Genomic DNA, 15,658 nt, shown 5'->3' with positions numbered 1-15,658 from the left:
TTCCATCCTTAGGCCTGAGTGGGAAATATGGCATGTGGGTGGTCCCTTCCAGGATGACCCATGGCCACAACTGTGCCGTGTGGCTTCCCCACCACACCAAGAATATTGCCAGTTTGGCATAACCTGTACCAGTCCTCCAAGATGCCCCTCTTCCGCCTATGCTTTTGCTGTGGTCCTCTAGGCTGGGCCGATGTAGACTTTAGGAGATTGTAGACATTTGGATTTATTTATTAGTCAAATATTTATGTAGTGCTTACAAGGTGCCAGGCTTCTTGTAAGGCTCCTAAGTGCTTTACAACTATTACATCATTTCATCTTCATGATAACCCTAAGAGGTAGACATTATTTTTTGCCTCATTATTTGGGCCTTATTTTTTCAACAAGGACACAGCCACAGGACACTCAAGTCGCTTGCTAATTAGCAACTTGAGCTCAATGAATGGCTCAGTGAATTGTGCTAGGGACAACTCAGACCTGCAGAACAGCTGAACTGAATGGCCAACCACCAAGTTGGCCGTTCCAACTTAGGCTCTCTAACTCTGGAATCCCGGTGTATGGCCATTAGGCTGTGCTGCCTGCGTGTCACCTCACCTCTAGGTTTAGGTCTGAGCCCATTGCAAATAAAGAAAACAACAGCAGCCTGGCATGGTGGCCCACGCCTGTAATCCCAGCATTGTGGGAAGCTGAGGTGGGCAGATCACCTGAGGTCAGGAGTTCAAGACTGGCCTGGCCAACATGGTGAAACCCCGTCTCTACTAAAAATACAAAAATTAGCTGGGCATGGTGGTGGGCTTCTGTAATCCCAGCTACTTGGGAAGCTGAGGCGGGAGAATTGCATGAACCCAGGAGGTGGAGGTTGCAGTGAGCCGAGATCACGCCACTGCACTCCAGTCTGGGTAACTCTGCCTCAAAAACAAAACAAAACACCACCACCAATCACAAGAATAGTAATGGCACCAGCGACAGCCCATTTGTACCTTGTACATAGGTACACTTATGAACTCATCTGTCCCCTGGTTGACCATGTGGCCCTTCTAGCAAATCTTGGTAGCATTTTATGTTTTCCCAGCTTCCAGTAGTAGGGGTACCTGACACATCCACATTTCCAAAGAATTCTCAAATAATCCAAGTATTTCTGAAAAGTCTGCATTTGGTATCGATGCTACCACATTTCCCAGGCCTGGGGAAATTTTAATATGATTCATATGAGGAATGGAGTATGTGAAGATGATGCTGTTAGAATTGAATTGGGCCCCCAAGGGACGCACATCTACCCTCTACCTGGCTCCTGGCCGGTCTAGTGACAGCCCCACAACAGACACCCTTAAGGATGGAGCAACTCGCTCCGCTTGCCTGAAAAACAAAACAGGCAGGCTGTGCCTTCCCTTGCTGAGTCCTGCGATGTTTATTGGCCATGATGAATTTCGATTGTGTTGGGGACAACTCAGACCTGCAGAACAGCTCAATGCAGATGCACAGACATTGTTAACACAACAAATGAGATCTCCACAGCCATTCTGAGCCTCTCTGTATGAGGAGAGCAGTCTTGTGCACACACAAAGCCAGCAGCTGTGTTTTCCAAGTGGACTCTCAGAGAACCGGGAATATGGAAAACTAAATTAAGCCGTTTTCCTTGGTCCATGTTTATTAAAAATACATCCATTTTGGCCGGGCGTGGTGGCTCACACCTGTAATCCCAGCACTTTGGGAGGCTGAGACGGGTGGATCACGAGGTCAAGAAATCGAGACCATCCTGGTCAACATGGTGAAACCCCGTCTCTACTAAAAATACAAAAATTAGCTGGGCATGGTGGCGCGTGCCTGTAGTCCCAGCTACTCACGAGGCTGAGGCAGGAGAATTGCTTGAACCCAGGAGACGGAGGTTGCAGAGAGCCGAGATTGCGCCATTGCACTCCAGCAGGTAACAAGAGCGAAACTCCGTCTCAAAAAAAAAAAAAAAATACATCCATTTCAATTGTCCTGGGTGCATATTTTAGACAATGGAAGCACTCTGACTGTCCAGTAGATAAGTGTGAGATGAAGTTAAAGAGGACACCAATAGTCCTAAGGGGTCATTATCAAGTAAGAGCTCAGGGTTGGATGTGGTGGCTCATGCCTGTAATTCCAGCACTTTGGGACGATGAGGCAGACAGATTACCTGAACTTAGGAGTTTGAGACCAGCCAGGGCACCATGGCAAAACCCTGTCTCTACAAAAAATTTAAAAATTAGCCCAATATGGTGGTGCGTGCCTATAGTATCACCTACTGGGGAGGTTGAAGTGGGAGGATTACTTGAGTCCAGGAGGCCGAGGGTACAGCAAGCCATGATTTCTCCACTGCACTTCAGCCTGGGTGACAGTGTGATACCCTGTCTCAAAAATAAAAAAAAATAAAGAAAGAAAAAGCTCAGTTATCTAGGACTTAAATAACCAGTATCTTTAAAGTGTCTACATTCTACCTTCAAGAGAAATACAAAAGAAGTAACTATCAGAGACTTACCTAAATAAAACAAAAACAGAAACAACTTCCACCATCCGCCTTGTAGTTTTCATATGAACAGCTCCATTTCCTAGACTGTCTACATGTTACTTAGGTTTTCATTGTGAAGAGAACTAAAGATTAGACTGATGGCCCTCTCATGAAGAAGCTTGAATTCTTTAAAATAATCAATTATATTCAGTATACTTAATTAGGCAGGAATGCTTTTGGAAAGTTCTTCAAAAACAAGAGTGTTCTCATTAGTCCTTAGGAATAAGAACATTAACCAGAATAGCTCGTTCACAGAATAGTTCATCTATTTGGCCTTTAATCGTACTTATCCAACAGCACCAATTTATTCCTACCCACACCCCCACCCAAAAAGAGAAAGGGCATGATTAGGGCTCTGAACTATCCAGTTTGCCTTGCACTTAGCACAGAATAACTTACTGAGTAATAGCTGAGCCTGTTTTCTCCTTTCCACAGTGTTTATACAGCTCAGAAATCCAGAGACGTGGCAGAGGCAGAAGGTTGGTTTCCATTGCACCACTTCAGTGAGCAGTAGTATTCATGGGGCCCTCATGGAGGGCATTGAGATTTAAAAGATTGACAGGTGAACTAAGGGGCTCTTCATTCCCCCACTTAATTTGGTGGGGGACCTAAGTTTGACCATCGGTTCAGTGAATGAAGATTGGGACAAAAAAAAATCCAAGTTTTCATTTGGATGCTCTTTCACCATATTTGTTTTAAAATTTGGAAATTCCATGAAGTCCAGGGACAATTGGGTAGTTCCTACTGGACTACTTGGAAGAACCTGGGAACAGGCCTTATGCAGAGCAGGTGTCTGCTGAAGTACATTGGTGTTCTAGTCAGGATTTCATATGGAAAAAAAAAAGCTGCTAAAATAGTGTAAAAGGTTGTAGAGCTGTTGATGTTAATGACACAGTAAGGTAAATAGCACTGAGCAGTTGAGCCACAGCTGAGTTCTTAGGTCTGGGTAGATCTTTCCCCTAACAATTAAACACTCTCTAAAATCTTGTGTTCAAGGACCAGTACAGGGACATCATAGGTGAAGAAAATAAATGTGATTAAGTGAATGGATGAATGAATGGATGGATGGATGGATGGGGTGTTGGATGGAGGGATGGATGAATGGATGGAGTGTTGGAGGGATGAAGTCTTCAATGATGGATGGAGTGTTTTATGGATTGATGGATAAAGTGTTGGATGGATGGATGAGGGGATGAGTTGGGGGAATGGATAGAATGTTGGATAGGGGGTGGATGGATGGGATATGGTATGGAAACAGGGAGAGAAGGATGAATGCAGGGAGGGAGAGATGGATGGAGAGATGGGTGGCTAGATGGATGGATAATCTAGTGGGATATAGTCAACCCCTGTAGTTTAAGCTACCTATGTTTGGAATCTGAATTCAGAACTTACTAGCTGTGTGACCTTGGGTAACATATATAACCTCTAGAAGTTTTAGTTTTCTTATCAACAAAATACAGCTACTGATGGCAGATACTGTGTATGAGCATTCTGAGAAATATATGATCCAACACATGTAAGAGCCAGTGTCTGGCACATGGTAATCACTCAGTAAATGATAATATCTAATTGTTCAAGCAGGCAAGACTATGAAGCAAAGTTATGAACAAGGTTTTGTTTATTTTTCTGTTGTTAAGGGAAATCGCTTGCCATTTTAATAACTATTTCATATCTTGAATGCAGGTGGCAACATGTTAAAATGTTGACTGGGCTTGGTCCCTGCAGGTGTTGAGATAACTAAGCACTTAGGGAAATTCAGACACACTTTCATTTCCTCGGGATCACTGACAACAGTAACCGAGGTTTTAAGCAAATAAATTATTGGTATTGAACTGAGTCACTCATTTACTAATTGTTTCTCCATGCCCAAATATTAACTGGCATTTGCTAAATTAGCTGACCCAGCTGGAGGGACCAGGAGGACTCATTAAAGCTGATGATTTGTAGGAAATGAAATGTATGTAAGAGGCAGTCCCAGTGAACAGAAGGATGCCCAGGCTCAAGTCAGAAGCATTGGATTTAAATCCCTGTTCCAATACGTTTTAGTATTGGAATTAGCCTGAACCTCAGTTCCTTGTTAAGAATTATGGTAATAATAGCTGCAAACGTGGTCACAGGGATAGGATGAGAATCACATGAGACAAGGCAGGTAAATGCATCGAGAAATTATTAAGTGCTATCCAAATGTTAAGATGATACTTTTGCTATTCAGGTAATTAATATACAGTACCAAGTACTGGAAAAGCTTAAGTTCCCTGGCCTGATCACATTGACTGCTTTCCCTGATCAGATTTGCTGCCTGATTAATTTACTCTCCCCTGCTCGCCACACACCAGAGACAGCCAAGAAATACACAGGCAGAAGGGAGCATCAGACCTAGGCAATAATCTAGATAATTCAGGCAAAAGAATTATTTTGTTCGATATATCAGATATTGCAGCAAAAGGGGCTTGCTGTGGGTAGGGGAGGGTTGAAAGGAGCAGGACAACTAGGGTGACTCCTCACTTTAAATTTCTAAATCAGACACATCTGTCACCCACATGGGGGGTGACAGGGCCCTGCTGACAGCCTGTCCTGTCCTGAGTCCCTCACTTGGCCGCCTCTGTGTCTCTCTCTCCATCTGACTCTTTCCCTTTGAATGTCTCTCTCTGACCCCCTTTGCCTGTCTCTTCTGAATCACATTTAATCTCTGGATTTCCTTTGGTTGTCTGTGGCTTACTGTCCCTCTTGCTCTTTCTACCTGCTTGCCTATCCCTCGAACTCTGCCTCCTCCCTCTCTCTGTCTCCTGGTGCCTGTCACTTTCACTAACTCTCTGCTCTGAACCTCTCCTGCTCTCTCTTGCTTGGGGTTTCAGACCCCCTCTCACTCTCCTTCTGTCTCTTTGGCTCCATTTCCTATTTCTCTCCTCTCTGTCCACCTGTTTTCTCTCCTCTCTTTCTCTCTGGACCTCTGTCTTCTCTCCCTCCCTTTCTCTCTCTCCATGTTTGCTACTGTCTGACTCTCCCTGCCGTTCTCTCAGATGCTGGAAGCTGCTGCCCGGTCTTTCACAAAATCTGCCGTGCTGTTCCTCAGTGACCAATTTTCTTTCCTACGGTTAGAAAGTAGCTCAGGCCTTAACCCATTTCCTCCGGCGTATCCAAATTAATTAGGTGAGACCAGGATCGCACATTTCAGAATTAGAATAATATTTATTGAGCACCCTGGAGAGAAGGGGATGGAAGATAGAGAGGAACCAGAGCAAGGAGGGGGGTCACTAAGTGGAGGGAGAGGGAGAGGGAGCAGGCAGAGGGACTCGCTCTTAAGGTCACGTGGTCTGGGAGTGAGAGCTGCCTTCCTAGTTGCCAAGAGGGCACTGGGAAAGGAAGGATCCTGGAGAATGGTCACACATGGGTGTGGGACCAGGAGCATTTCCTTGGCTACCATGCACTTTACAACATGTGGCAGGGTTCCCATCCTTAGGTAGCCTGTCAGGCCGCCCTTGTTTGAGAAACACCTTTTCCTGTACATCCCTCTGTCTTGGCTGTGCCAACCAGCTCAGCGCAACCCACTGGGCCTCAGGAGCCCCCTCGCAGAAGAAGATACATAGCATAGTGCAAGTTGCTTTCTTCTTTTCTCACATGACCTACAGCCCCAGGAAACCACAGTTCTATTTTCTGTCTTTACAGATTTGCCCAATTGGGTATGTTATAGAAACATAGTCTTTTACGATGTGCTTCTTTCACTTAGCATGATGTTTTCGAGGTCCATCCATGAGATAGCATGGATCAGTATGCCTTTTTCTAAAGACTGAATAATATTCCATTGTGTGAATATACCACGTCTTGTTTTTCCATTCAGCAGTTGTTGGACTTTTGGGTTGTTTCTACCCTTTGGCTAGTATCAATACTGCTGCTATGAACCTTTGTACACAAGTTTAATGCAACATATGTTTTCCGTTGTTCTTGGGACTACCTAGGAATAGATTTGCTGGGTCATATGTTAATTCTGTGTTTAAGGAACATCACAGTTTTGAGGAGCTGCTAAACTGTTTACCAAAGGGATTGCAGTATTTTCTATTCCCACTAGCAGTGTATGAAGGCTCCAATTTCTCCACCTCCTTGCCAACACTTGGTATTATGTGGCTTTTTAGTTATTGCTATCCTAGTATGTATGAAGGGGTATCTCAGTGTGATTTATAGTTTTAGTACTAATATTTAGGCACATGATCCATTTCGAGTTAGTTTCTTATATAGTGTGAGGTAAGGATCCAACTTCCTTCTTTTTCATGTGGTGATTCAGTTGTCCCAAGACCGTTTGTTGAAGAAACTATTCTTTCTCCCATAATTTACTCAGCTTTATTTTTAAACTTCTTTGGTTGTCACTTTTCATGGGGGCAGAGTGTTGGAGCTGGGCTCCTTGTAAGAGGGAAGTCTTGAGGTGGGCAGGGCCCCACTGCTCAGAGATGCCCCCCTGGGAAGATGGAAGAATCTTTGCCTTGCTTGTGCAAAATAGGAGTGTATTGAGGACTGGGGACCTGGCTCTGAAGTGACAATATCCAGGTGTAGTCTCTTGCGGCTGTCCAAACTCATCTATGTCCCACTACCAGTGGGTATCTCACATGTCACACCCACAGAGGGCATCCTGTTTGAAAGCAGGTAGGGGAGCAATTCCCCCTAAATCATGAGCCCATAGATGGCAGGAATTAGGTCCCATTGATCTCTGTCTCTTCAGTGATTGATGCATGCTGATCCTCAGTCAATGCATGTTTGGTTGTTGAAGCTACATGCTGAGTTAATAAAAGCTGCTTTCTCTGAGTAACTGGACCTCTTGCAGTGGGGCGGGTCTCTCCTGCTATGGCAGAGTCTCTGCCTGTCTCTCTTTCTTCCTGTGTATTTTTTCCCTGTGCTTGTGATTGTTCCCTCCTCTAAACTCCAGTTGCCTTCACTGTCTGCACACCTGTTTTGATTTTTATCTTTTTATCTCTATGTCCTGTCCTTGCAGCTCAATCACACCCTTCCTTGATGGCAGGAGCTGTGTGTTGTACTTATTTGGGTTTCCAGTACATGCTACTCAGTGTGTGGTTTTGGATGATGAAGTGGTCCCCTGATATTAGTGACCTGCTGCTGAATTTGAGGCCGATGGTTTCAGCCCTTCACTATAGTGGCATTCCACTGGCCAGCTACTATAGATACCTGCCTGGCATAGGTGGATATTTGCGGAGCTAGTATTTTGAAAGGACTCAGAGTTTACTGATGTGAAATGAATTAAAGAAAGAAACCGCAGTCCCAGCCTTTTAGTCCATACCTCCAGACATGGTAACCTTTACCCTGTGTCCCCACTGAGACCAACAACAGATGCAGCTGACTGTTGAGAACTGAATGCTGCCTCTCTTCCTGCATCTCTGTAAATCAAAGGCCTATGAAAGTAAGCTAACTCCTCTCATGGTTGTGCACACCTGCTCAGTGAATCTCATTATGTGATCTCCTCCTTGTTTAGGGCTCTGGCTGACATCTTAAGACAACAGGGACCAATCCCGATAGCACACTGTGAAAGAGAAACTATCTCGGCTATTGATACCTCTCCCAAAGAGAACACGCCAGTCAGATCGTCCTCCAAAAACCACTACACTCCTGTGCGTACGGCCAAGCAGACTCCAGGTAAGTAACAGTTGGGCACCTTGATTCTTTGCTGAGTCTGATGAAAAGTTTCAGGATGTTTCTGCTCTGGCGGGGCAGGTTGTGGACCATGATGGTGTGATGAGGGACTTCCTGATGGACAGGCAGGCTTGCAAAAGGTTTTTGGGACTCTCTCCCTGGGGTGAGTTTTGATGGGCAAGACTGCTGCTGATCAGTGTCTGGGCTGGATGAGGACTGACAATTTCAGGCACGTGTCACCCAGTGAGTGGCTGGTATAATTCTCTTGCTGGAAAAGGAGCTTGCAGCAGCCATAGCAGAATATGGTCATCCATTCAGCCATATGGTGGGAAACTTTAGGCTGACTGGGATGCTAGTTATGTGACAAGAAATTACTGTCCCCCAATGTAAAGACTGCTCAACTACTGGGATCTCAGAGCACCTCCCTGAGGGTGAGAATTAACATCTGTATTTTTGGGTGACCCTTTCCTGTGCTCTGTAGATTCCCTGGATGTATGATGAGTTGTAAAATAACAATATGCCTTCTACTTTTTTTTTTTAACTTATTATTGCTATAACTGTGTAGAAAATGGCAGGGCTTATTTTCTTTGTCTTTCAGGTCAATAAATGAAGCTCAAAGAAATTTGGTAACTAGAACAAGGTCACTGAGATGTTAATAATAATTTAAAAATCAGTAATAACAGTAATATAACTGAAATATTTATTGCAATCTTGTTCTGTGCCAAGAGTCATGCTGAGCCTTTTACATATATTTTGTTATTCTCTACAGCAATCTTAGAAGCACTTAGATTATCCCCATTTTGTGTGAGGAATGGAAAGGTTAAGTAACTTTCCGAAGGTCACATGATTAGTAGTAGAGAAAAGCAAGATTCAAGCCAAGGCAAAGAGTTAACAACAATAAGGACTAGGAAACTGTAATATCCTTGTGTAGTTGAGAGTGAATCCAAAATATCTGAGTGGACAGTCTGCTTATAAGTACAGCTTGGGAAGTCATCTCTTGTAGTGAGTGTTTCCAGATAGCCTCTTACTGGTACTAATCCTTGTCCCAGAGCAAGCTTTTACTTTGATGCTCGAATCTGAAATCTTCACATCTGTTGCTCTACAGTTTTTCAGAGGATGGGCCATGTTATCTGAACTAAACTGGCAATAAGGATATATAACCACTAGGTGGCAATGGGTGTGCCCAAATCCAATCTGTAGCAAAGGTGCTGATGAGATCAAATTTATTTTCCACTCATTCTTTAATTTTCTTAAATTTATTAAGTAAGAAACCTAATATTTGCTTTTAAAATAGTAGTCTTAACTCTTTTGAGAACCTAATAAAAGTGGATGACATCCCCTCCTGAAAAATACAAATACATATAAATATTCATTTAATAGTTTGTATATGACTTAGGAGACTTAATTGATCCAAAGTTAAAAATCCCTGATGCAAAGGTAAAGATGAGGGCTCCACCTTTGCAAAATGTCTAAGATGCATTTTCAGCTTTAATACCACAGATCCTTAAAATATAAGCAACAGAAGGAATCTTGGCAAAAACATCTGGACCAGTGGTCATCTACATGGCTACATTTTAGAATCACCTGAGGAGGTCTTAAAAATGCTGATGCCTGGGCTCTACAGGTTCACCAGAATATCTAGGGTTGGTGTTGGCATCACATTAGTATTTTAAGCAATCTCCCCAAGGTGATTCTAACATGCGTCTAGGGGTGAGAATCAGTAGTCCTGAAAGATTCCTTCATTTTATGAGTGAAGACACTGAAAACCTAACCCAGTGGTTCTCAAACTTGGCTGTACATTGGAATCACCTGGGGATCTTTAAAAATTAAGGCTGCCTGGGCCCCACCTCCAGCAACTGATTTAATTGATGTGGACGTGTGGCCTGAGAATGGAGATGGGTGGGGGCTGGTGGCTAACGCTTCCCAGGTGATTCTAATGTGGAGCTAAGTTTGAGTCACTGGACTATGGGAGTTGCATAGAGGCACCGTTGTAACGAATCCTTTTTGTCATTGATCACTGTTGAATCTAACTCTGGTATCATCACCACCTTTGGGTAGGGTATTTTGAATTTTCCAAGGATTCATTGTTTGAAGTCAGTTTCCACCAGAACCTTGTTGTGACCCTGGAGCTTCAGGTCAATCTGGCATAAAAAGCACCCCTGGTTGTTTATCTTCCCTTCTCTCTGTTTAGGTTTTCTCTATCTCATTCTCAAGTGAGCTAGTTCTCCACTGCTGAATCCAGAATGATTGGGTGGACAGTCTGTATTTTCCCTTAAATACCCTTCACAGGGCAGGAAGATTTGTCATATCTTCTGGTTTCTATATAACTCATCTCTTCTACTGAGCTGAGAAGGAAAGCTTCCAGTTACATGATTCACTTCTATGTTTCAAGAAATTCTCCTCCTATATTTCTCAATTTGGAACTCTTCACTTTGCGTTTAGAGATGGGAATAGTATCCTGGCCCAGAAAGCATTCTCAGTTGTGATGCTTAAATTTAAAAGTAACTTCATCACAAGCTGCAGCTTCTACAGATTATAACGGACATAATACTTTTCCAAATAGTTGATACACTTTGCCACAAAATATTGCAATTTGAGCAGAAGTTGAACAGAACTTTGCATAAATGTTCAAAGTGGAAATTTACTGTAATTTTGCCACTCTTCAAATCAACAAACCATCCATTGTGGGAGTATGGTGGTAAGTTTTTAAGGGGCTATTAAGGAAGATATCCAGAAACACCAGTGGGCATCAGAGCATGTGCGTAGCTTTGCTACTCAAAATGGCATTGGTGGATCAGCCATATCAACATCACCTGAGAGCTTGTGGGAACTGCAGAATTCCAGACTCTACCTCTCCTGCTGAATGAGAATCTGTAATTTAGTGAAATTGCTTAGCAATTCAAGTTTGAGAAGCACTAGGAAAGCTTGAGCATTGAAGTACCTTCCTCAGTTTGCTTTTTGGCCCTATCTCTGACTGTGTATGTGATCTTGGGCAAGATTCTTTGTCTTTCCAAGTTTCTTTGTCTGTCACTGAAGCCAATTGTACCTGCAGGTCAGAGTTGTTTTAAGGATATAATAAGTTAACCCAAGTAAAGCACTTAAGACAGGTCCCCATATATAGCAAGCACTCACTGTTAGCCATGACCAGGCTATGGAAGCATGTCCACAGCTCATGGAAAAGGAATCAAATTAATGGGAGAACCAAAGGCAATGCATTCGTGTCCTTAGACCAGGCAGGGTCCATGGGGTCGTGTCTGGGATGAAGGTCCCTGGACCCAAGCCTTCCTGTACTTGGCTCCTGTCTGAGGCACATCCTCTGGGGATGAAAATAGTTTGTGGGGCTTGTTCGGGGCTTTGGACACTGAAAGCACATGTTTAGTTGGTTTGGGATGTGAGTTGAGAGTCCTGAAGTAATAATGAAAACAAAAATAACACAAGTACCATAGATTGAGAACTTACTATGTATTGGGTACTCTGCTAGACACTTTATGCATCACAGCGATTGGATCCTGATTGTAATATTTCTTAGATGTGAAAGTTTCTGTGATTTTTCTGCTAATCCCACATTAGCAGAAAAATCCTCTCCCCTTCTATAAGAGCTTTTTACCCTAACTCTTCCGGGAAGCTCCTTTCCAACTTTAAAGGTTGCTCCATAATGGACACTTGGTTTGAATGCAGAAAACCAGTGAACCCTGCTTTCATCCCCTACCCCTCAAATCTGGCTGTCTGCAGACCCTTGCTACTCAAAGTGTGGTCCATGGACCAGCAGCAACTGGGATCCCATGGGAACTTGTTGGAAATGCAGAATTTTGGGCTCTTCCCCAAACCTACTGAATCTGAAGCTGCATTTAACAAGATCCTCAGAGGATTTGTACACATGTTCAAGTTGAAGAAGACCCCTCTAGCTCAGTGATTCTCAGCCCTGGTCACACATTGGAGTTGTGTGGGGAATTCTGAAAATATCAATGCCTTCCCCTATCCCAAAGATTCTGATTTACTTGGTCTATATAGGACCTGGCATTGATATTAAAAAAGAAACAAACAAAAACAAACTTCCCACATGGTTCTCCTGTCCAGAAAACTTTGATAACGGAGCTCTCAAAGTTTTGAGGAAACTGGAAGAAAGCTATCAAATAAGGAAAAGATTCTTTGAAGATTATTGAATGTAGGTTCATATCAAGACCTGCAGGCCAGGGGTGGTGGCTCACGCCTGTAATCCCAGCACTTTGGGAGGCCGAGGCGGGTGATCACCTGAGGTTGGGAGTTCAAGACCAGCCTGACCAACATGGAGAAACCCCATTTCTACTAAAAATACAAAATTAGCCGGCGTGGTGGTGCATGCCTTTAATCCCAGCTACTCACGAGGCTGAGGCAGGCGAATCACTTGAACATGGGAGGCAGAGGTTGCAGTGAGCCAAGATTACACCATTGCACTCCAGCCTGGGCAACAAAGAGAAACTCCATCTCAAAAAAAAAAGACGCCTGCAAGATGGAGACTGGCTAGACAGAGTGAGTGTGGCTGTCATAATGAGTCCTCGCCTTGATGGGTGGGGCCAAAGGGAGTGGAAGACTCAGGCTCATCTGAGAAGGAATGGGACGGGTATGCAGCTTCAAATGGAGACCCCTGGACAAAAGCAGGCACAAGTAGAAATAAAAAGATTGTGTAGGGGACCAAGTGGAGTCATGAAAAGATGCACCATACCTAGCATTGCCATTCGTTGACTCCAGCACCATAGAGGCTTGCTGTGGGCTTGCTCTTCATAGATGGGGAGTAGGAGAGATCTAGCATGTTTGCCTGACCTCATCCCCTCCTAAAGAGCCTGTCCTGGGACATCTGGGGGAGAGTGGGGTACCCATTCCTGGCAGTAGCAATGAGATCATGTGCTAAGGTTACAGAATTTTGATGTCCAACTTCACTTTATCAGGAGTGACATCATCCGGAGGCAATAAATATTCACGCCCATCTCTACACCATGGTGAGTTGTATAAAAGAACAGCCAGTCATCCTGCCTGTTGTCAAAGCCGTATTCATTAATGGCAGACAAAGGGAGCCGTGGGTCATGACTCTCCAGGCTTCATAGAGACCCAGAATGAAGCCTGTACAGATGGCAGAGGAGGACCTTGCCACAGCCCTGCGTACCCTGGTTCCCATCCCCCCATGCCTCTCTGACCTCAACTCCTCCTGCCTCTGCTTCCCTCCCAGGCTGCAGACACACTAGCCTTCTCCAGACACACGGTTTCTTCTCATGCCATTTGTATTCTTGCATTGAGATATTTCCCCCTCTCTGGTCCTGTAGCCCCAGATTTTTCAGCACTAGCTGTTTGTTTTGTGGAATCTGCTGCTCAAGCACCACTGTTTCAGAGAGGCCTTTCCTAACCTTCTCTTCTGTTACCATCTCCGGCTTTACTTTTCTCAGAGCGCTTATGTCATCAAACATCATACAATTGTCGGTTCATGTGTTTATTATCTGTCCCTATCAGAATTTAAGCCCCAGGTACGCAAGGGTTTTATCTTCCTATTGTCATGGGATCCTAGGACCAAGAACATTGCCTGTAAGATCCTAGTTGCTCAAGAGCTGTTTGTCCAGGGAATGAATGAAGGATGACACAGTTCTTTATTTGGATGGGCGCAGGATTCAAGCACAGGTCCTGGATGTGCAGCTGCTTACTAAAGAGTACCCTTCAAGGCTGCACCCCATTTAGTAGCCCTCTCTGTAAAGTACGTGTGGTATCTGTCACTTGGACAGCCCGTAGGCTGGTCACCAGCCAGCTGGTTGAGCAGAAGGTCCCAGTTTCCAGCGCCCAGGCTTCTTACCAAGCCCCACAGCCTTTCTCTTCCTGTCTGGGACTGACCCCGAACTCCATGGCTCAGCACAGCCAGGGGCTGGGAGCTTCACTTCCATGACTGGTTTCAGAGGGACTATCACCCAGGGCACCCTTCCAGTTCTTTCCACCCTGCCAAGAAAGCATGGGTGCCTTGGAAGCCCAGGCAGCCCAGAGTCTCTGATCCCAGGGACAGGTTTAGGGCTGCCTATGCAGCCAGAAAACCTGGGCTGTGCAGCTGAACTCTGGGAAACTTCTGGTGAGTCTCAGCATCTCACAGGAAGTAGGACTTTGTTTTCTCAGTCATCCCCCGAGAAACAGAACGGTTGTTCTAGAGGAGTCTGAGATGATAGCCTCATAAGGTTTTGGAGTTCTATGGAGATGGTGAGATTAGCTGGCCAGAACTCAGTTTCCTGTGAGGAAACTGAGGCGCACAGGGGCCCCTTAAGTGGGAGGTGACATAAATATAAATGTAAAGCAATCGAAGTGCATCTGACATAAGAACAAGACTATTTTAAGTCTTCCCTGTCCAATATATTGGTTCCTAGCCACATGTGGCTGTTGAGTACTAATTGTTAAAACTAATTTTACCTATTTATTTATTTATTGTACTTTTAAGTTCTGGGGTACATGGACAGAACATGCAAGTTTGTTACATATGTATACACGTGCCATGGTGGTTTGCTGCATCCATCACCCCTTCATCTACATTAGGTATTTCTCCTAATATTATCCCTTCCCATCCACCCGCCCCCTTCTATCCCTACCCTAGCCCCGCAACCCCCGACAGGCCCCGGTGTGTGATGTTCCCTTCCCTGTGTCCATGTGTTCTCACTGTTCAGCACCCACTTATGAGACCACGTGGTGTTTGATTTTCCGTTCTTGTGTCAGTTTGCTGAGAATTATGGTTTCCAGCTTCATCCATGTCCCTGCAAAGGATGTGAACTCGTCCTTTTTTATGGCTGTATAGTATTCCATGGTTTTTTTAGAGACAGAGTCTTGCTCTGTTACCCAGGCTGGAGTGCAGTAGTGCAATTATAGCTCATCACTGCAGCCTCAAATTCCTGGGCTCAAGCTATCCTCCCACCTCAACTTCCCGAATAGCTGGGACTACAGGCATATGCCCCCACATCTGGCTATTTGATTTTTTTTTTTCAGGGAGATGAGGTCTTGCTGTGTTGGTCAGGCTGGTCTCAAAGTCCTGGGCTCATGCAATTCACCTGCCTCAGCCTCCCAAACTGTTGGGATTACAGGTATAAGCCACTATGCCAGACCTGTTTTTATTTTTGCAATGTGACTACTAAAAAATATAACAATACATATGTGGTTCTCATCTGTGATTCATATTATATCACATTGGACAGGGCTGATTTAAATGTTAGTGGCATTGAGTGTCTAGTTGCATTCAAGTTTCAGCTGTGAACAGAACAAAGCCTCTGCCTTCATGGAGTCTATGGGATGTGGGAGGAAACATAGAGTAGACAAATAACTTCGGAGAGTAGTAAATGCTGGGAGCACTGTCAGGCATCAGGCAGGGGATGTGTTGGACAAACACCGGGGAGGCGAAGTGGTCTTTGATAGTGTGGTCCTACGAGGTGGCATTGGAGCTGGTTGAACCAGGGCTTATGAGGGTTGATGAAGGAATCATGTTGCAGTGGGGCCCAGAGTCTC

General features: G+C 44.5%; 1 protein-coding gene across 4 annotated transcripts in view; it reads left to right on the top strand.

Moving 5' to 3' along the window:
* Positions 1-15,658, top strand: part of SHISA6 (shisa family member 6) — a 332,076-nt gene that overhangs the window by 14,605 nt on the left and 301,813 nt on the right. For all 4 annotated transcript variants that reach the window (XM_064378294.1, XM_064378292.1, XM_012453056.3 and 1 more), the window contains exon 2: positions 8,007-8,167. In XM_064378294.1, the coding sequence (XP_064234364.1) occupies positions 8,007-8,167 (161 nt within the window). The remainder of the gene's footprint in view (positions 1-8,006; positions 8,168-15,658) is intronic.

The sequence above is a fragment of the Aotus nancymaae genome, unplaced genomic scaffold (genome assembly GCF_030222135.1).
Source record: "Aotus nancymaae isolate 86718 unplaced genomic scaffold, 86718_ANA_hifiasm-v0.15.2.pri h1tg000018l, whole genome shotgun sequence".
Classification (NCBI taxonomy): domain Eukaryota; kingdom Metazoa; phylum Chordata; class Mammalia; order Primates; family Aotidae; genus Aotus; species Aotus nancymaae.
This window is presented reverse-complemented; position numbering and strand designations above follow the sequence as displayed.